General features: G+C 37.1%; 1 protein-coding gene across 9 annotated transcripts in view; it reads left to right on the top strand.

Moving 5' to 3' along the window:
• Positions 1-4,468: 4,468 nt before the first annotated feature.
• Positions 4,469-22,222, top strand: part of LOC100852735 (regulator of nonsense transcripts UPF3) — a 46,009-nt gene continuing 28,255 nt past the window's right edge. For 4 of the 9 annotated variants that reach the window (XM_059741332.1, XM_059741331.1, XM_010659665.3 and 1 more), the window contains exons 1-6: positions 4,469-4,957; positions 7,642-7,748; positions 7,997-8,092; positions 8,199-8,297; positions 8,515-8,594; positions 12,096-12,209. In XM_059741332.1, coding sequence (XP_059597315.1) covers positions 4,818-4,957; positions 7,642-7,748; positions 7,997-8,092; positions 8,199-8,297; positions 8,515-8,594; positions 12,096-12,209 — 636 coding nt within the window. In that variant the 5' untranslated portion in view covers positions 4,469-4,817. The remainder of the gene's footprint in view (positions 4,958-7,641; positions 7,749-7,996; positions 8,093-8,198; positions 8,298-8,514; positions 8,595-12,095; positions 12,210-22,222) is intronic. The other 5 variants (XR_009467165.1, XR_009467164.1, XR_009467163.1 and 2 more) reach the window with 2 other exon arrangements.

Below are 22,222 nucleotides of genomic sequence, written 5' to 3'. Positions count from 1 at the left end.
GGTAGTAGGTAAAGTGACATTTATTATATAATATACTTTATTGATGAATATTTAAATTAAAAAATAAAAGTCATAAATATAATTTATATAATATATGATTTATGAATATTTAAATTTGAAAATGAAAGCCATTTACGAAATTTTACTATTTGACTAAAATTGACTTTTTCCGTTTAGCCCAAAAACAAACATCACCTAGGAATTTTGTATTTCTATGAAATTTTATTTTCCTTCCATGATTTAATTATCTAAACAATTAATATAAATTTTTAGAAATTAAATTATATTTTTAGAAATAATTCTTTTATAATTAATTTGATATTTCTATCAAGTTTTATTTTCCTTGGGTGAATATTCTTATTATATTGTGAAGGAAAAATGATGAGTGAGTAAACAAAACGAAAAAAAAATGTTTTACTTGTTTATACTATTTTTTATTTTAATTTTCAAAGAAAAAAATAGATAAAAACATAGTTTGAATTATATTTTTCTATTTTATTTTTTAAGAAAATGAAAATACCAATTGGTATATTCAGTTTTTTTTTAAGAAAAATGAAAGATATTTTTGTAAAAATAAATAAATAAAAACATATAAAAATACCTTCGAAGAAGGCTGATGATATAAGATGATATAAAAAATTACAACTATTACAAAAACTAATATAAATAAGATATAATTCTCTTTTTTTTTTTTATGGAAGTGAACTTTAAAGCATAATATCTACACATTTAATTGAAATAAGAACGGCTATAATCTTCAAAGTCAGATTTTATAACATTTAAAGTCAAAAATGTTATCACATATATATTTAAAGTCATATGTTATCTTAAAGGTATTATATAAAAATGTTATGTATCGTTAATTATTATAAGTGGATATATTTTTATATTAAAATAATCTATTTGGTTTATTATAAGTATATTGGAATATTTTATTAAGTTATTTAATATGTATATATATATATATATATATATATAATTTTTTGACAAAATTATATATAAATGTAATATAATAATAATATCACATGAATATATAGAGGGTTATTTGATTAAAAATGATCATTTAAAACCCAATTTTGGAAATTTAATCCTCCGTTATTTTTTTATTTTATTTTAATAAAATATCTGACTCCAAGTCATTTTTTTAACCGATTAAATCATTATTTTAAATAAAAATCGAGCTCGTCATCGAGTGGGAAACGCATGAGCCGAAATGCGGGGTTCACAATACCCTCATTATTTTCTTGTAGAAATAACTATTTCTTTTAAAATTTACATATAAATACTTTTGATAAAATAAAGGTTGCTCTTAAAAGAGAAAACACCAAGGAGGGTGGGTGACTTAGGATTTTAAAAAATATATTTAAACACAACAAATTTAAGCATAAGATAAACAAATATAAAACAATAAGGTTAGATAAATCAAACTTAGATTTAATAGTGGTTCGACACTTTATTGCCTACGTCCATTCTCCTCAAACTCATAATCGAGTGAGAGTTTCACTAACTTGAAGTTTCAATCAAGTTTCTAATGACTTTTATACTTGATTCCACCTCCAATTGGCTCTTACACAATCTCTTCAAGTTTCAACTCACTTTAAGGCTTTATCACTTAAATAATAAGTTTAAGTCTCTCACTCAACTTAGTTCAACAATGACTCAAATACAACTCGATGCTATGATAAATCACAAAGGTGCACTAAATAATATGCAAATTGAGATTTAATACACCAAGAAAATAATGAGAGCTTTTAAGACAGGAACAAGCAGGTAAACAAATAAATGTAAGTGTTATCTTACTCATAAATGAAGTGGAGCTCTCCATTTATAGGTTTCTAACATCAAGAGCTAAAAAAACCAAAAAACAGTCTTAATCGGTCGAGTTGGGGGTAGACCAATTCATTAGTCGTTGGAGCATTTAATTTTTGACAGGTGACTGTTACCCTCAATCGGACCTCAAACCTCAACCGGGAAGACAAATCCCTCGACCGAGAAAGAAAGGCTACTAGAAGAGAGAGAGAGAGAGAGATAGAATGTGTGTGTTTTTTGCATCTCTCGACCAAACCTTGACCAGGAATGAGTAACAGGTCGACCGGTACCCTAGTCGATTTGGCCAGTACTTCAACCGGTTCACCGTTTTTAGCTCGAAAACCTATATTTTTTATGATTTTTTTGCTTATAGCACTTAGACAAAGTATTTAGGTAAAATTATATGTCAAATTTGAAATGTTTTGCCTAAGGTTCATTTGATAGATCTCAAATTTTGATGGAAATGTAACTTTAAAGCATAAACCGAATTTTTCAAAGATGCATGAAATGATATGTAAATTCTAAGTACACAAATGCATTAATCTTACATATTTTTCAAAATAAATTTTAAATTATATTTATTTTCATCATTTATAGTAGTGAAAATTAAAACTCATATAAGATTTTACAATTTTCATTTTTTAATCAAATGCATTTTCAAAAAAAATAAAAATATAAGAAATAAAAAAATATTTTTAGAAAATAAAAGCTATAAAATGTTTTATAATTCCCTAATATTTTGAGAGACCTCACATACAAGGAAATAAAAATTTCCAAATACAAGTGAATCCTAATTAGGATAATATTATATTTTAATTTATTTTTTATCTTTTATTTGGAACACGTCTAATTTTGAATTTTTCTAAATAAAATAGTGAAAGTTTGAATTAATTTATTTTTAAATCATATTTGTTTTAACATAATGACCTACTTATAAATTGCACAAGTCCACTCCCCCAAATTGGAAATGTGAATGAGAAGTATTTGAGGCACCTTTATTCCCACCTTTCTAATAATAAAACTTATCATTAGAATTAATCTCAAGTTCTAAAACTTATCGTATAGTAAGATCTTTAAGTATCAATTTTTATTTTATTTTTTGATCATTTTTCATAAATACCATGATTATAATGGCATGAAATTCATCATCCTTTTTCCTCTTGGTTATTGTTCCCTCAATGAAATGACATGTAACAACATTTAGTTAGGTATAAAAGAACATTAATGCCGTTGAAAATACGATACTTTGATTATGAACTACCATTTATTTGAAAGTGAAATATCTACTTAGACATCAATATTACCGTACATTTATTTTATTTTGTTACGGCTTCTTCAAATATAATATCAATATACAACATTATTGGTCGTTTTATTCATGTAAACATCGATCTTTAATTGCACAAATTATGCATTTTTTTGTATTACTTCAACTTATACCGTGACGAATAGACTTTAGACATGGACATGGTTTAAGACTAAGTTTGTTGTTTGCTTATACTCGAGCTTTTGAACAAGGCTTTAACATAACTTTGGAGTTTATCACGATCATTTAGTTACGTGTTATCAAGTAATAAGGTTGCACTCACAATTATGCAAAAATGATGTCAATGATTTTTAATAAGAATAGTATGTTATCATGTTTATCGAAAATAAAGAAACAACTCGTATTTTTAGTTTTGTACAAATGATAAAAGACATGATTCAACTAACTTACAAATGTAAATTTTTTAATAAATTGATCCATTCGTGTTTCATTTTACTTCATTTTTACACATCAAATGCGTATATTATACAAAAAAAAAAAAGTTGAAATTAAGGTGCAATCAATAAAATGAAAACATTAGTCATTAGTCCAATACATTTTATTCATAAATTAAAGTAAAAGCTAAAATTTAATAAGACCATTATTTATATTCATAATAGTGTGTTTTATAATTTCACAAAGTTTGTGTGGTTTTATTCTTATCATACATTTTTGGGTACATGGATTATTTTTTCCGTCTTTCTTATATTGTTTTTTTCATTACCCAATAAGAAATTAACAAAATTTCCAAATTACAATAACTCATCTACTTCAATCCATGATAAATGACAATCAATGAACTTACACCTTTTTTTTTTGTTTTATACACAATTAAACCATTAGCTAATTAATGATACAATATTTGACCATAATAATTAGGTAACATGCTTAGCTTTATGACACCCTCACTATTAATCATCTACAATGTACAAATCAAGGGATCGTCACACCGAATATCAATAAACGTAGATTTGTAATTTAACATAATTAATAAGATATCGTGAATAGTCTTAAAATTACTTCAAATATATCGATGATGTAGACTCGTAATTTAATATAATTAATAATATATCTAGTATAATTTTGTAATCACTTTCATCGATGTGTTACGATTGTGATAATATCAAATCATTATTTTTTTAAATTTATGTTATTTTTCAATACAAACTTATTAACAAGATAACCCGAAAGTTCAACTTTTTTATGGAATAAAATTTCAAATAAAATAAGTAAAATAAGAAATAAATACCAAAACCAAAAATTAAGAAAAAAAATTATAATTTTAACTTTTTTAAGTATTAATTTTTATATAATAAATTTTAAAAAATAAATAGGGCAAATAAGCAAGCCTACAAATCAAACAATATGTATGGATGCTGAATAGGGGGAGAGAGAAAGTAGAGAGAGAAAGAGGCTCTCTCAACTCTCCAAGTCTCAACACCACACCACCGTATAAGTGAAACGCAAAGGCCCTTTTGTTCTCTTTCTACGTTCGTTTGATTTTCTCTCTCTTGCTTCCGCATGCATGTCGATTGTGGATCAAATTCGAAGCTGGGGCACCGAACCCACCTTGATCGATGCCTAAAGAGATGTGATTTCTAGGAGTTTTTCGAATCTTTCTACCGTTTGGGGCATCGAATCTGCGAAGCGTCGCCTTGTTTTCGTCAATTCTGATAGGGGTTCTGGGTTGGGAATTTCGCACATGAAGGGTCCGTTGGATCGAACCAAGGTCGTGGTCCGGCACTTGCCGCCGACGATTTCGGAGGCCGCGTTTTTGGAACAAATCGATACCGTCTTCAAGGGGCGCTACACCTTGGTCAAGTTTCGTCCCGGGAAAAACAGGTTAGGGTTAGGTTTTGTGTTTTATTTATTTATTTTGGCATTTAATCGGAACGGTGTTTTTGATGATGGGTTTGCTTTAATTTTCCGTGTAGTGTTTAGATTACGTGGTTTGACTCATTATGAAATTCAGATTGTTTGGTTTGATTGGCTGTAGAATTCCTTTTTTTGCTTTACGTTTATTGTAATCTGTAAGAGTTAGGGTTTATTGGGGTTGTTTCAGGGGGAAAAGTAACATTTTGGTCATTGTTGTTTCTGCAAACCCTAGAGTGAGCAAGGGTTTTGGATATCTGAATGCATGTCTGGCTTGTGGCTTCTAAACCGTTGGTACTCAAAATGTTTGAAGTAATCCATGGTTGAGGGTTTATATACATGTTATACAGCTTAAATTCTGCATGCATGTTTCTATTGTCACTGGGAGAAGGTTTGACAAGTGTTAGAAATGGTATGGAAAATACATTCCTGAAATAATCAGTTTTATTGATAGCTACGATGTGGGAAATGTTCAATCGGTTTGGGGGAAATTGGCAGGGCTTATGGGCTGGTGAGAGGATGGTTCAACCTTACGCCAGTGTGAGGAGGAGGTGAATTAGGGGCCTGGTGAGAGGATGGTGGAAATTTTACAGGAAAGGTGAGAGGACAGTGGAAATTTTTTGGGATGGTAGAAGTTTCATGGAACAGTGAGAAGATAGGGGAAGCTTTTTGGGGACGGTGAGAAGATGGTGGAAGTTTTATGGATATAGTGAACGCATGTGGCAATTTTATGGAATTTTTGGGGATGATGAAGAGCACAGTGAGAACATGGGAGGAAATTGATGCTAGTTTATTTATGATACATGTGTGAGTGCATATATGTATTACCATGGTGATTGTTGGCTCTTACCGCTGGAAATACCTTTTACTTGTATTGCAAATAATTATGTGATTTAGTTTTGGCAATTAACATTTTGTTTTTAGTAACGATGTTACTTGAAACACGGACTGATATGCCACATGAATTGGGAACTGTTATTTTGTATCTCACTTTAGCTGCAATGTGGTGCAACAGGATCAGTCCGTTTTCATTACTCCAATTGGATCCTGATAAGTTAGTTTCAACGGCAACATTCTTGCTTGGTTTTATTTGATTTTATTCTCTGAGGTGCTATTCCTTGTAGAACTTAGAAATATGCAAGGAAGGATGGAAATAAAGTTCTAGATTTTTTCAACTCAGTCATGTGTGACAGATCATTGAAGGTTTTACCTTTTCCAACTCTCTAGTAGCTCACAAACTGCCTTTCCTCTATGGCGTAAACTCCTACTTAACATCTGTTTGGAAGAACATAAAGAAGTGCTAATCAAAGGATGCATGGGTTGTACATATTTGGAGTAGACAGGGGTGTGTGGACAATGGAGTCCATGTTTCTCAAGATAGTTTAATGAAGGAGTTAGAAAGTGTTGAGGCCTTTCTAGCAAATTTTGCGAAAGTATTCAGTGAAGTGAGGTTTAGGGATTCAAAGGGTGGATGTTTCTCTGTCAAAACCTTCTACCCTTGCTTGGTGCCAAAAAGAGAAGTTGTCTTTCCAGTAAAAGTAGTATGGAACCTGTGGGTGCCAGTGAAAGTAGGATTCTTTGCTTTAGAAGCAGTCCGGGGGAGAATTTTGACTCTAGATCAGTTAAAAAGAAGGGGATGACCTTTGGTGAATAAATGTAATCTTTGTAAAGTGGATGAGGAATTAACCAATTGAAATGAGAATATTATGACATTTATTATTCTCATTGTTTAAAGTAGAGTGGGTGATGCCTTACGGTTAGAGAAACGTTATCAAGTTGACCATGGATGATTAGGCGCAGAAGCGCATGAAGGTGCGGAGGGTAGCTCTTTTATGCTTATTTGGATGATCTAGAAGGAGAGAAATTGTAGTCTCTTTGTCAATGAAGAACATTTGGTCCAAACTCTAAAAAATTATTTTCTTATGCTTTCTCTAGCTTTGGGCAAGAAAGTCTTTAGAGGGGGCCTCTATGTCCATTTTAGATTTTGTTGATTAGTTGGATTCTTGTTAATGTAAAAGGCTTGTCTTTTGTCAATCTCTCTGTCTAATGTAGAGAGGTTGTTTTTGGTGTACTCCTCTACTTGGTATGGCCTCATGGTGCCTTTGTACACACATGGTATGGCCTCATAGCGCCTTTGTACGAACATGGTATGGCCTCGTGGCACCTTTGTATACACATGGTATGGCCTTGTGGTGCCTTTGTATGCACCATGTATACTGCAGTGCACTCTTTTGTTAGGTGCTATATTTACTTACAGAAAAAAGAAATTCTCTATACTCACAATGTATTTTTGTGTGCCCTCTTTATATTTTTTCCCTATCAAAAAAAATAAAAAAGTGCTAATTAGCGGGACACTTATTCCCACAAGGAAGAACATATTGTGGTTGCATTTAACATTTTGCCAGAGAAGCATAAGACATGTTTGGGTTGTATGAACCGTATTGCAGATTGCTAGCATCCTAGTCTTGTAGGGGTTTGTGGTGTTGTTTTTTGCTGATCACTTTCCACAATTCAATGTTGATCTTTATAGGGGCAAAACTCTTTTTCCCTTTTAGTTAATTGAAATTTTCAATGGAATTATCATCCACTGGATGGATTTCATATGTAGCTGAAAGCTTTCTTGCATTTATACTTGTGTTAAAATCATTTTGCAGCCAGAAGCGACAGTCCTATTCGAGAGCATACCTTGACTTCAAGAGGCCAGAGGATGTTATTGAGTTTGCTGAGTTCTTTGATGGGCATGTTTTTGTTAATGAGAAAGGTAATAATGGAGCACATATTCTGAAGAGAGATTGATTATTCCTCTCATTTTTTGTTTCCTGAATTAATGTGACAATATCTTTCTATTCAAGTTAAGCTTTTGTATTTGGATGGTTTAATGAAGAGTATTCCTTCCTTCTGCTACTAACAGCTGAAGAAATTTATGAGATGTAGGGTAATTTTGGACAAAACTAAAATGGGGTTTCTGATGATTTTGATATTGAATTCAAACAAACTTGTCCTTTTCAGGTACTCAGTTTAAAACTATTGTTGAGTATGCTCCTTCACAACGCATTCCAAAACATTGGCCTAAAAAGGATGGCCGTGAAGGGACAATATTTAAAGGTAATTATTCACTTGTTTGTAAAATCTAACTCATACATTCATTGCACAGACTCGCAGATGTGATCAATTTTCTTTTTGTGCTCACAAAGTAACACTTGATATCTAGATCCTGAGTACATGGAGTTTGTTGAACTTCTTGCGAAGCCTGTTGAGAATCTTCCCAGTGCAGAAATACAATTGGAGAGAAGAGAAGCAGAACGAGCTGGTCAGTAGAAAATGTTCCCAGGATGTCATGCACATGCGTGATATTCTTGTTTCTTATCAAAATGAAAATTGCATCCACGTGCATCAAACTGAAATTATGTTAGGAAAAAGTATCAACTTGATAAACACAGAAGAGAGCAAATAGAATGAGGAAAGAATAAGGGTTTTTTTTTTTTTTTGAATTATTATTAATATTTTTCGTTCTTCTGCTTTTCTAGGTGCTGTGAAGGACACTCCTATAGTTACGCCTCTAATGGATTTTGTCCGTCAGAAAAGAGCTGCCAAGGGTGTATCCCGGGTTCGTCAAAATTTCAGTTATCTCATGAATTACTATTATATCATAAGATTTGGAGAAGCAAGCAAATTTGAGAACCTCAACCCCAAGCCTGGGAGAGAAAAGTGGTTCTATTATATTTTAAGATATTCTTTGGGAGTTTACTTAAAGCATCCTGTTAACATGGGTGTTGTGGATTTCCAAGGCAATGATTTGGCTGTCATTTTGCTCTCTTGTTTTGGAAGAATCCAGAAAGATTTATGAAATTTTATTATAAGGCAATAAAAGATTAAAGATACAAAGCAATTTCTAAAATTTTCATGTGAAATCCCCATTCGGAATGCTTCTAAAGTTGGGAGAATCCAGAAATTTTTTCTTTGATATGGTGTTGGGAAGAGAGCTTATTTAGATAATGGCTTTGGATATTTCCTAGTGGAGTGGCTTGTTATGGAATAGGCAAATTACAAGTATCTGTGGCATGCGCTCAAACAGGTGAGATACCGACATTGTGATTAGGTGGTCACCAGTTTTCTAGAAAATCATCATATGGAGCTTAGTAGACTTATCTAAGTTTGTTTGTTTCTCAGGAATTATTGGGGATGGTCTTTTCCTTCTGCTTTTAGTTAGAGGCAAAAGTAAAAGCTAAAGCCATTAGTTTGATAGGGGAACATTGGAATTGTTGAAGTTCCTTAAACACAGAACTTCTACTTTTATAAGCTGAAACAGGACTGTCAAAAGAAGCAATCCTTTCCTTGTTTCCACATTAAGCTGTATTCAGCACTTATTGAGCTTAAAAACTTACTTTGGCCTCCAAAAGGTGATCCAAACATTGCATTAGTGGTTGATGGCTCAAAATTTTACTATGAGAGGACCTTTGTTGGGAGCAGTGACCTCTCAGTATTTTCTATCTCTACCTAGTTGTCAGTATTTTCTCATACCTAATATCCTTGACCAGTCTTGGCCTTCTCAGTCATGGAATTTTGATTTGCTGCATTAATTAGCAGATGCTGAAATTGGTTTTTTCCCCCTTTCTTGCTTTATTTGCATCATGTGTATTTCCCTCCATTTCTCTCCCTTCCTCTCTCTCTCTCTGTCTCTCATAATTTTGTATCAGAAGCAAATCAATTCATTGATATCAGTTTTTAAGTACAAATGAAGGAAGTGATATCCCTCCAAAATATGCAAAATCTGATCAAAAGAAGAAATACAAAAAATTTCTCCAATATAATTAGGAGTACAGCTATACATCACAAGAATACCGCATGAACTTGTATAAGGTAAAACAACTTTACACTCTTCAAGGGGGGTAATCAGTGACATTGTTAGTTGAATGAGAATTTAATATCCTTCCTCTATTTTAATTAGAGGTATGGATTTGGTTCTCTTTAGGCCTCTTTTTCTTTATGTCCCTTTTAAGAGTATTTTTCTTGGTGCCTCTCCTCAGGTTAATTTTATTCGAAAGTCTAAAGTTCTCCCTCATCATTGGTTGCTTTTGAAAGGGTTTAACACAAATGATTTGTTACAGAATAGGAGGCCCTTCAGGGCCGTCAGTTTCACATTTTTTGCTTGTGCTGTGATGAGGGGTGACCATTTTTCTCTCATTCATTGCCATATAACTTTGGGTAGAGGGCTTGACCTGGGTTCCTCCTAGAGTTGTTGCGGATTTGATGCTCATTGCATTTAGAGCGATAGAGGTATTGTGGTTTTGAAAGGGGCCGTGCTTGCTATTTTCTGGGTGATTTGGTTTAATAGAAACATCAAGATTTTTAGGCATAAGTGGAGGCCCCTCAAGTCATGGGAAGTTTACGGTATCTTGCATCTCTCTTACCTTTTCTGTTCTCATTAACTTAAGGGGCATCATGTGGACATAATTCTGCCATATTTGGGAGGGGGTACAAAGGCCACAGGATTCGAGTTAGGGTTCTGGCAGATGGGGGAGCCTTCGGGGATTCCTGAGCTTAACTTTGTTGGGTTGTCTGTTAAGAAATTTCATTCAGATGGTAATTGGAGGTGTTTTTGGAGAATGTTAGTTACAAAATGATTGGGGCTTTTGCACATTCTTATTCATTGCTCTAAGGCGAAGATTTTGTGGGATCTCGTGTTTTCTCTTTTTGGTGTTAATTGGGTCCTTCCTCTCACGGCTAGAGACACGCTTTTAGGTTGACATATTACTTTTAAGGACAAGAAGCATAGAAAGGTTTGGCGGGCAGCTCCTCTTTGCTTATTTTGGACGGTTTGGAAGGAAAGAAATAGGATAGTTTTTGATAATGAGGTCCTGGTGGTTCAAAGATTGAAAAATTCCTTTATTCGTAATCTCTTTTCTTGGGCTAAATCTTTTATAGCTGTAGGCCCCTTAACTTTGTTTAACTTTGTGGATTGGTTGGGTTCTTGTTAAGGGATGGTGAGGTTTTTTCCCTTTTGTTTTTTCTGTTTTTAGGTGGCAATTGTATACTCCCTGTATGCTCTGGGTCGCCTTTCAAGCTCCCTTTATCTAATATATCGTTGTGTGTTTATCTATCAAAAAATGACTGGGGCTTTTGCAAAGCCTATTGCTTATGGGTTGACCATTGAGATAGAAATTCTTGCCTTTCTAGAAGACTTGTTTGAGGTGAAGACATTAGGGATTAATAGTCTTAAACTGGAGGTGGATTTAACTAATTTTTTTTTTTTGCAAGCATCTTAGAGGAAGAGAGGGGCATGGAATCTCAAAATCAGGGATTTCTTTTGGTTGATGGGTTTCTCATTCTACTAGATGCCTATTTCTGCAAAGTGCAATTATTAGTTTGTTGGGAACTACCTTTCCCTGAATGCTTGTAGGGTGTGTTGGGTTTTTCAAATCCCTTTTTCGGTTCCCTGGTTTCTATTTTTTCTTTTTTCTAGTTTGCCATAAATGCACTAGCCTTCTTCCTTGTATCCATTTACCTTTGTGATTGGAAGCAGTTCCATGTTAGCTTCTGATCTTAAAAAAAATGGGAGTGCTTATATTGGAAGAGGATATTTCCACTGCTGGAGCTTTAATTGACAGGGAAAGGAATAATTGCATTACTTATAGATGATATTTTGTTCTGAAATGTCTTCTGTATGGTAACAAGCAAGGAATGAATTTTGTATTCATCAGTGATTGTTGTGGTAGTTTGAATCCATAGGTTTTATGATATTGACAGTCGAACTTTATTTTTTTGGAGTCCTAGTGTCTTTTATCATCTTCTTCTTTGTCCTCCTCTTCTAATGTGATATCTAGCAACTCTTCTTCTTCCTCTATGATAATATCTCCTCAGTGTGTCTATGATTTCTGACTACTTTTCTAGTGTGATATCTCCCAAGTATTCTATGATCTCTGACAGAGATCTTCTTCTCTTTCTCAAGTGTGATATCTCCAGAGTGTATTCTGTGATTGATGAGTTCTTCTTCTTCTTCTTCTCTAATCTTATATCTTCTGAGTATATTCTATGATTGAGGAGAGATCTTTTGCTTATTTATTTTTTAGTGTGATATCGCCTAAGTATATTCTATAATTGGTGACAGAGATCATTATCTAATGGAAAACTAAGCAGAAGGGCCAGTGGGTCATCATCTGGAAATCCAAGTCTGGGCTCATCAAAACGGGGTTCTGAAAAGAGAAGACTCTCCACCACAATGGTATGTATTTTTCTCCATTAGTTTGATTCAGTCATGAAGGAAAAAGTAGTTATATTGATGATGGTGTTAGATATTGTTATTTCCCTAAAAGAGGTTGTAGTTTGGTAGCTTGGGTGGCATCAACCTCTCTGTGATCTTATTTGAAGTACTTATAACATATGTTGCTACCTTTATGTGATTTGTTGCTTAGGTTTGCTTGCCTTTTTGTATAGATTTATTGGCTGCTTTCGCTTTTATTTTTCAGTTTCATGAATCTCTTTCAATCTGTCTTTTATGTTTTCATGTTTGAAGTTTTAGTAGCATACATTTTTATCCACCCAAAATCAAATCTTGGACTACCTATTTTTCACCCTTGAAATCATACATGGAGGCAAAATCGGTGGATACTTGTTGCCTATTAGAAAAAAATTGGTTGATACTTGTTCTGCTATTAAATCATTCTTACAATTGGCTTGTGTTCATGAAAGGAGCCTAAGACACAGGCAACATCTTAAATTTGGTGAACCCACCCAACATACTTACTATTTCATTGTTGTCATCAGTGTTGGCATTATTCATGATGATTATTGTTTTTTGAAGGAAAGAAACAGTCCTTTTGAAAATGAGGAGCTTTCGATCCAAAGGATGAAAAATTCTTTTGTTTGTAATTTGTGGTCTTGGACTAAGCTGTTTATAGATGACGGGCCTCTATCTTGCAATTTCTTTGATTGGTTGGGCTCTAGGTTGGGGCAGGTGTTGTTTTCTGTAGCCTTCTTTGCTTTTGGTTCTACCCTTAGGCGACTATTGTATACTTCTTGTATGCTTTGGGACGCCCCTTTCTTTTTATCTATACACTTTTGATTTTACCTATCAGTTCCTCATTTTTTTGGTTTTTTGATAAGCAAGCTAAAAAGGATATACTAACAGCGCCTTTAAAAATTGCACATCAGAGTACATGGGTTGTATACAAGGGCACCAACAGCAAGATCAAAATGGCGAAACAAAAAGCAAAAAACAATAACCTCCCTCCCCTTACGTAACACCCAACCAATGGACTAAGTCTACAATGGACATTGTTGCTTCATTTAGGCCCACCCTCACCTACTTCAAAAATAAACATATAGGAGAAAATTTTAGCACTTGATCCGTTTGTTCCTGGTCCTTGAAGGACCTATTATTTATGTCATTCGAAACAGTCCAAAAAATGCACAAAGGGGCAGTCCTCCATGCTTTCTTTCTTCTCTTCCTGATGAAGGATCCCTGCTAGCTTAAGAGGACCCCTTTGCTGAAGTTTTTTTTTTTTTTTAATCTTTTCATTTTTTTGATATGTCTTTGATTGAAGTTGACACCACCCATTGTTCTGCGAACAATGAGAAAACTAGTTGCCACAAAATTAAGAGGACTTGTATTTTTTTATTTATTTTTTGATAGGAAACGACAAAGGGATATATTGATAGAAAAAAAAAAAAGTACAAGAGAAGGATGAGAAATCCTCCCACTAAAGAAAACTAAACTACAAGAATACAAAAACAAGAAAGTACACAGTAAAAACAAACAAACCCTCTAGATTAGACCAACCCTTTGGAATTACATACCGCTAACCAGTCAAGTTGTAACACATTAAGGGGAGTCCCCTTAAAAACCTTGGAATAGAAAGCCCAAAGAGATGCAAGGAAATAAATAGAATCCCAAAGATACTCTGAATTCACATATGCCTTTTGTGACTCTAGATTTATTTATTTATTTATTTATTGAATGCTTAAATGTGTTTTTGGAACGCTCTAGGGTCAGCCTTGAAGCATGCCTCACTAATAAAATTAGAATTGCAAAAATATTAGTGTATGGATGGGAGAGCGGATGGGAGAGAGTGAGAGGGAGCGAGGCGGTAAGGAGGGAGAAGATAGTGCAGCGAATTGAAGAAGAAGGAAGGAGAGCAGTTTTGCAGTGGAGTCTAAGGTGTTTGAGATCGTATTAGAAGAAAGAAAAGGAAAACTCCAAGTAATCATTATGGAAAAGAAGAGAGGGATTTCGTCATGGGTCCGACTGGGATTGGAGAGCCTAGGGTTTTTCGTGGAGGGCTTAAACCATTGCATTAAAGACAAGAAAGAGGGAAAATGGGGAAGTGGATGGAAGGAAAAGGGGAGATTGTACTCCTTGATGCGAGGAACCAATAGAGCAGGGGGGTTTATTCGGTTAGGGGTTGTTGATGCGGAAAGGAAGAGTTTTAGCATATTCATTCCGAAAGGTGGAGGGAACAAAGGTGGATGGGTGACCATGGCGGAGAAAATTCAACAAATGGAAGGAGCTATGGGCAGAAAAGCAAATAAGTAGGAAGCAAGGGTAGTGGGGAAATTTGCCTTGGAGAGATCGTTTGCAAAAGTAGCGAAGAGACCAAGTTGGAGGGTTAATAACTTAGTCAGAGTGAAGGTTAGAAGGGAGGAAACACTCGGAAATTTGCAGAAATTGGAACATTGCATTGTTGCGAGCTGGAAATCTAGTGCAGAAGGAGGAGAGGACCTGGAGAAATTGGGGAGATTAATGGCAAACTCTTGGGGGCTAAAAGGAAATTTAGGGCTGGCAAGACTGGAGAAGAATAGGGTTTTGCTGGAGTTTGATGCCTTGGAAGAAGCAAGACGTGTTCTATCCTCAGGGAAACGTTTGTTGGGAGGGCTTCAGTTGGGACTGGAACACTGGAACCCTAGGACTGGTTGCTGGGTAGAGGAAGAGTTAAGAAAGGAAGTCTGGGTCAAAATTGTCGGACTCCCAATCTCGTTGTGGAACTTGACGATTTTGAGAAGAGTGGAGGACGAGTGTGGGGGTTTCGTCGCAATTGATCCACAGACGGAGAAGTTGGGGGATCTTCAGTGGGCTCGAATCTTTGAAAAAACGAATGAAGATTTTATGCCGAGTGGGGTGGAGATCGAAGTTGAGGAGTTTGTCTACTACCTTATGCTTTGGTGGGAGCTAAGACCGAAGCTGAGGAAGGAATTGGTGGATGGTGGTGAAGCGTCTGGGCGAAAAAGTGGTGAGGTTAGGGGTGAAGCTGTTTCAAGCACGGGGTTGCGTGTGGAGGAAGAGTCAGGGAGCGCGAGGCTCGAGACGCTGACTCTGTCAGTTGAAGTGATGGGTGAGCAAGAGAGTGGGTTGGGCCGGGAGTTTGAAAACCGGGCCCAAGACTCGACGACCCGGAACTGGGCCGATGTGGTGGCGCATGGGCCTCCTGCATCAGGCTCGATCATGGGCTCAAAAGATGTGAGGAGGGTTGGTGGGCCTATCTTGCAAAGTAAATCTTTGGGCTTAAAGTTAAAAGAAGTGGTGGTTGTCGCAAATGGGCCAGAGGCAAGCCTATCGACTAGGTGGCAGGCTGAAGTGGTGGATTGCTCAAAGCGAGTTGGGTTTGATGGGCTGGAAAGGGTCAGCCTAGTCACGCCCCTAGCCTAGGCTTTAAGTAGAGGCTCGCAGGAGAAGGCCTGTCTTCTAGAATGCAACATTTCCAGGAGTGTGAACTTTTTAGAGACGGAGCCCTTTGATGCTTGGGAAACTGAGGACTTCAGGAAGCAACAATTGAAAGTTAGCTACTTAGAGACAGATCGGGCTCTCGAAGAGGAAGCTCTGAGGTATGGGTCAGTTTCTTATTCTAGGGGAAAAAGGGTTTTGGGGGTTTCTCATCTTAATTCTCTTTCTTTTGATTGGGCTCTGGAGGGGGAGTTTTACGATTGTTCTGAGATTATAGGGGAGGAATTCTGGAGTGAGAACACAATGTGGTTGACAGCGGAGGAGGGACCTAATGAGGATGGCAATGGCTACTGGGTCTTGGAAGAAGATAATAGAATCAACGATAAGGCCAGGGGTGCGGAGGGGGATTCTGGCATGCTCAAGACCCAAGTTGTGAGAAACGAGAATGAGGAAAAATGGAAGGAAAGTAGCCTGGCAAAGTTCATCCACTTTCTGGGATACCCGACGGAGGGATTGGAAAAGGAAATTTTGAGCTTCTTGATTAAAATCAGAAAGAGACGGGAGAGGATACACAGCAAAGAACTTCTGGAGAGGTCAAAGTTCGAAAGGGAATTAAAGAGGTTGGAGTGCTCTGTGAATTACGAGGGGGGAAATAAGCAGAAATGCCTCTCACAGGGCAAAGGGAGTCAAATCGTAGTAATCCAATTAAGCTAAAGGTTTTGAGTTGGAATGTGAGGGGAGTAAACGATAGTTCCAAAAGGAAAATTATCAAGAATTTCATAAGGAACTAGAAGGTTGATTTACTATGTATCCAGGAGACAAAAATTCAACCTATGTCGGAGGGTGTTGTGAGAAGCTTAGGCTCGGGGAGATTTTTAGACTGGAGAGCTCTGGATGCGGAGGGGACTGCGGGAGGTATCTTGATCTATTGGGACAAAAGGTTGCTTGACATTTTGGACTGGGAGGAGGGCCAATTCTCCTTATCCTGCAGGTTCAGGAATGTAGAAGATGAGGTTGTCTGGGTGTTCACGGGAGTTTATGGTCCGTTCACAAAAGTGGAAAGGGAATGTCTTTGGGAAGAATTTGAGGCGATTAAAGGTCTTCGGAAAGACTCCTGGTGCCTTTGGGGGGGAGGGGGGAGGGATTTTAACATAACTCTCCTCCAAAGGGAAAGGAGCAGTCAGAGGAGAATAACTTCAGAGATGAGGAGATTTGCTGAGATTGTTGATGAGTTAGGGCTGGTAGACCTTCTGTTACAGGGAAAAGGGGGGGGGGGGGGGGGGGGGGGGGGGAGTTCACCTGGAGTGGGGGTCCTAATAACCAGTCCTGGGCTAGATTGGACAGGTTTCTCCTGTCCTCTAGCTGGTTAGATCATTTCAGTGGAGTGTTCCAAAGTAGGCTGCCCCGGCTTGTTTCTGATCACTTCCCAGTTCTTCTTGTGGGGGGTGGGATAAGAAGAGGTCCCTTTCCTTTCAGGTTCGAAAATATGTGGCTCAAGGTTGAGGGATTCAAAGACCTTATTCGAAGCTGGTGGCGCGAGATGGAGGTCAGGGGTAGTGCTAGCTTTAGACTGGTTGTTAAGATGTAGGGAATCAAACAAAATTTGAAAGTATGGAATAGAGAGGTGTTTGGGAGGTTGGATTGTAACAAATCTTCAGCCCTACAGCAAGTGGATTTCTGGGACCGAGTGGAAAGTGAGAGAAGTCTGACAGTGGAGGAAACGGAGTTTAAAAAGGAAGCAAAAGATAGCTATAAAAAGTGGGTGCTCCTAGAAGAAATTCATTGGAGACAACTTTCAAGGGAGGTCTGGCTAAGGGAAGGGGACAGAAACTTCCATCGTATGGCAAATGCCCATTGTAGAAACAACTCCCTGGACAGAGTTAAGATTAATGGGGAGTGGCTCTCAGAGGAGCAGGAAGTGAGGGAAGGAATTGCTAATGCTTTTCAGCAGTCGCTTTCAGAAGATACGAGATGGAAGGCGGATATTGGGAGGCTTCAGCTAGACCAGATCAATTAGCAAGAAGCGGAGAATCTGGAGCTTCATTTTCAGAGGATGAGGTTCATTTGGCCTTGATGGAGATGAATGGGGACAAAGCCCCTGGGTCGGATGACTTTATTGTGGCCTTTTGGCAAAGCTGTTGGGACTTTGCTAAGGAGGAGATTATGGAAGTGTTTAAGGAATTTCACGACCATGGTTCTTTTCCTAAGAGTCTCAATAACACTTTCCTGGTCCTGATTCCTAAGAAAGGTGGGGTTGAGGATCTGGGAGACTTTAGACCTATTAGCCTTTTGGGGGGGCTCTATAAGCTGTTGGCTAAAGTGTTAGCTAATAGGCTCAAGAAAGTGGTCGGAAAGGTGGTCTCCCCTGCCCAGAATGCCTTTGTAATGGGAAGACAGATTCTTGATGCTTCCTTAATTGCAAATGAGGTGATAGACTCGTGGCAGAAAAGAAAAGAGAAGGGGCTCATTTGCAAATTGGATATAGAGAAAGCCTATGACAGCATTAACTGGCAGTTTTTGTTGAAGGTTTTGCAAAAAATGGGTTTTGGGTCAAAGTGGTTAGGGTGGATGTGGAGTTGCTTATCATTAGCCAAATTTTTAGTATTGGTTAATGGGGTTCCAGCTGGCTTTTTCCCAAGTTCTAAGGGGCTTAGACAAGGAGACCCGCTATCTCCTTACCTTTTTGTGATGGGAATGGAAGTGCTAGATGTTCTCATTAGGAGAGCTGTTGAGGGGGGATTCCTTTCATGATGTAGCATTCGGGGTGGTAGAAGATCTCCTATGAACATCTCCTATTTATTCTTTGCTGATGATACAATTGTGTTCTGTGAGGCTAGCAAAGAGCATTTAACTCATTCAAATTGGATCCTATTCTGGTTTGAAGTTGCTTCAGGTCTAAGGATTAATTTGGCAAAAAGTGAAATCATCCCAATTGGTGAGGTGGATGAGGTTGAAGAGCTGGCAGTGGAGTTGGGTTGCAGGGTGGGATCCTTGCCCTCTCAGTACTTGGGGCTGCCCTTAGGGGCTCCTAGTAGGGCCATCTTTGTGTGGGATGGGGTGGAAAAAGGTTTGGAAATCCATCCCGTTGTGTATTTTTTGGACGGTTTGGAAGGAGAGAAATAGATTAACTTTTGGGGGGGTGTGTTGAATATTCAAAATTTAAAGAATTTTTTTGTTTGTAATTTATGGAGCTGGGCTAGATTGTATATAGGTGAGGAGTCTCCATCCCTTATAGGCTTTTTGGAGTGGTTAACATCCACTTAAGGGGTGGTGAGTCTCTCTTGGTTTTTTTTGTTTTGAGGCCTTAGCCGCCTTGTATATCACCTGTATACTATGTGGCTTTTTGCCTCTTCTTTAATGAATTTCTGATTTACTTATCAAAAAAAAAAAAAAAAGATACTCTAAATTCCTTATTTTATCCTAAAAAATCATCGCGTTTCTTTCCCGCCACACAACCCAAATTAAAGCGATGCTCGCAGCTTGCCACAACACTATCCGTCTCTTAGATAAACCAAAACCATTATAATTGATTCCTCGGGGGGACCCAATCCATCTTGGCTAATTGAAATAATTTGTGCCACAACCCCATCGTCAAAGAGTAATGTAAGAAAAGATGATCTGCTGATTCCCCATACTTCATGCACAGAATACAAATATCAGGACTAAGAACTTTGTAGGGTCTTCTCAATTATAGCAAGTCATTAGTATTTACCTTTTTGTGTGCCACTAACCAGACAAAGGACTTGACTTTGAAAGGTACTTGAGAATTCCAAATGAACTTAGTAAGAAAGATCGAAGGAGAACTAGAAAATTGGGATGGGGCTAGAAAGAAAGATTTGACTGAAAAAAGCCTTGAAGAAGATAAAGGTCAGGATCTGGCATTTGAAACCGAAGGTGATAGATGCAAACCATCAAGTGACCGTATAAGGCCTTCTAAATCTTCTATCTCAAAATCTGAAAGGTTACAACGGAAATTAAAGTTTCAAGAGAAAGGATGAGTAGAACCGAGAATTGAAGAAATATAAATATTTTTATTCGAGACTACTCTAAATAGTCTTGGATATTGGGATTTCAAAGGTTGGTCCCCCAACCACAAATCTTCCCAGAACCGAATTCTTTCCCCATTTCCTACTACAAACCGAGTAAACTTGGAAAACTTCTGAAAGACTTGTGTAATGGCCTTCCAAGGGCAACAATGTGACCATCTGACTATAGTATTAACATCCCAACCATTAGAGTGTGATCCATAAATGCTTAAGATGACCTGATGCCATAGAGCTGAACCCTCTTTAGGGTACCTCTACAACCATTTCCCTAAGAGAGCGAGATTCCTTAGAGAAATATTCCCAAATCCTAATCCCCCTTTTACCTTCGGATTACACACTACATCCCAACTATAACTAGATAATCTCTTTTACCTTCCCAATCCTTGACCATAAAAAATCTCTTTGCAACCTCTCAATTTTTGCAACCATTGAAGCGGGTATCTTAAACAAGGAAAGGAAGTAACAGGGCACATGGGTGAGGCAAGATTGAATAAGAGTTATCCTTCCTCCAAAAGATAAATAAGCCTTTTGCCACCCATCTAATCTTCTCGATATCCTCTCAATCACTAGATCCCAAAAGCCACAAGCCTTGGGATTCCCTCCCAAAGGAAGACCCAAATAGAGTATAGGCCAACCAGAAGCCTTGCAATCAAGCAATTCAGCCAACCTAGAAATATGATTCTGAGCAAGATTGATGCCATAAATATTACTCTTTTCAAGGTTGACCTTGAGCCTAGAAATATGCCTAAACACTAACAAAAGACTCTTGAGAGTCTGCAATTCTTCCTCCCTTGTGTTAGAAAAGAAAATGGTATCATCTGCAAATTGCAAATGGGACACCTTAGTTCTGTTCCTACCCATCCTGAAGCCCTCCAACAAATTTCTTTCCTCTGCTCTCAGTAACATCTTACTCAATACATCTACGACTAAAGTAAACAAAAAAGGAGATAAAGGGTTGCCTTGTCTTAAGCCTCTAGAAGCCTTGACCCACCCTTTAGCGTTTCTATTCACCAAGACTGCATAAGATACCGTGGACAAACAACCACTCATCCATTTCCTCCATCTAAGACTAAACCCCTTCTTCTCCAACACGTGATCCAAAAAATCCCAACTCACATGGTCGTAAGCCTTTTCAAAGTCAATTTTGAAGACGACTCCTTCCTCCCCCGATCGCCTTTTCTCATCCACTATCTCATTGACTATGAGAACTACATCCAATATTTGTCTCCCTTGAACAAAAGTGCCTTGAGTAGAATGGATGGTTTCATGTAGTACCCCTCTTAGACGCCCTGAAAGCACTTTGGCTATTATCTTGTAGAGACTAGTGATCAAGCTAATAGGTCTAAAGTCTGAAATTTTCTTTGTCAAGCTTTTTTTGGGTAATAGAACTATGAAGGAGGCGTTAGTGCTTTGATTGATAATCCCGCTTCTGTGAAACTCTGCAAACACTCTCACTAAATCATCCTTGATCACATCCCAACAATCTTGAAATACTGCAATGGTAAAGCCATTAGACCCTGGCGCCTTATCCTTATCCAATTGAAAAATGGCCTTAGAAATCTCTTCTTCAATGAAAGAGGAGTCTAACCTAGACGCAATCTCTTTCGATACAGGGGACCAATCTAAACCTTCAACACTCCAAGACTCTCCAGTAGGACTCGCGTAGAGCTTTTCAAAGTAAAGTAAAATCTCCTCTGTGATACTCTCAGAATTATTCAACACTAAGCAACTTTTATTCTCCAACACCTTGATAAATTTCCTATTTCGCCTGCCATCAGCCACTTTATGAAAAAACTTTGAGTTACAATCCCCTTCCTTAACCCATTTCACCCTAGCTTTTTGTCTCCAATGAATTTCTTCCCTTAAAATTAATTCCTCTAGCTCCCCTTTTCTTAAGGCTCTTTGAACTAAAATTTCAGAAGTGAGACCCCCTACTTGCTCAATGGCATCAAAGTTAGCTAAATCATTGAGCATGCTTTTTTTCCTTTCATTTAACTCTCTAAAAGAAACCTTATTCCACTCTTTCAAATTAGCTTTAACAAATTGTAATCTCCTCTTGAACTTGTGACCTTCCCACCCATTTCCTTGAAAACCTCTCCACCAACTTTTAAAGCTCTCCTTGAAACTAGGATGTTGCAACCACATATTCTCAAACTTAAAAGGTGTTGGGCCCCACTTGAACGGGTTGGTATCCAAAACAATCGGCCAATGATCCGATGTCCTTCTAGGAAGGGCTTCTTGAAGGCTTTGAGGAAAGAATTGCCCCCACTCATTTGAGTAAAGAAAACGATCCAAATCTCTTACACACGAGAGACTCTTGCATGTTTGACCAAGTGAAAGATGCGTTCCGTAAAGGTGGATCAAGCAATTCACATTCTCTTATAAAACCATCAAAGTCCTTCATGCTTGAAGTTAAACTAGAACCACCCAATTTTTCTAAACTTCTCCTTATGACATTAAAATCACCGTCCACACACCATAATGGGAAAGATAGGCTAAAAATGTCTAAATGCTCCACCCACAAATCCTTCC

This window comes from Vitis vinifera, chromosome 12, assembly GCF_030704535.1.
Source record: "Vitis vinifera cultivar Pinot Noir 40024 chromosome 12, ASM3070453v1".
Classification (NCBI taxonomy): domain Eukaryota; kingdom Viridiplantae; phylum Streptophyta; class Magnoliopsida; order Vitales; family Vitaceae; genus Vitis; species Vitis vinifera.
This window is presented reverse-complemented; position numbering and strand designations above follow the sequence as displayed.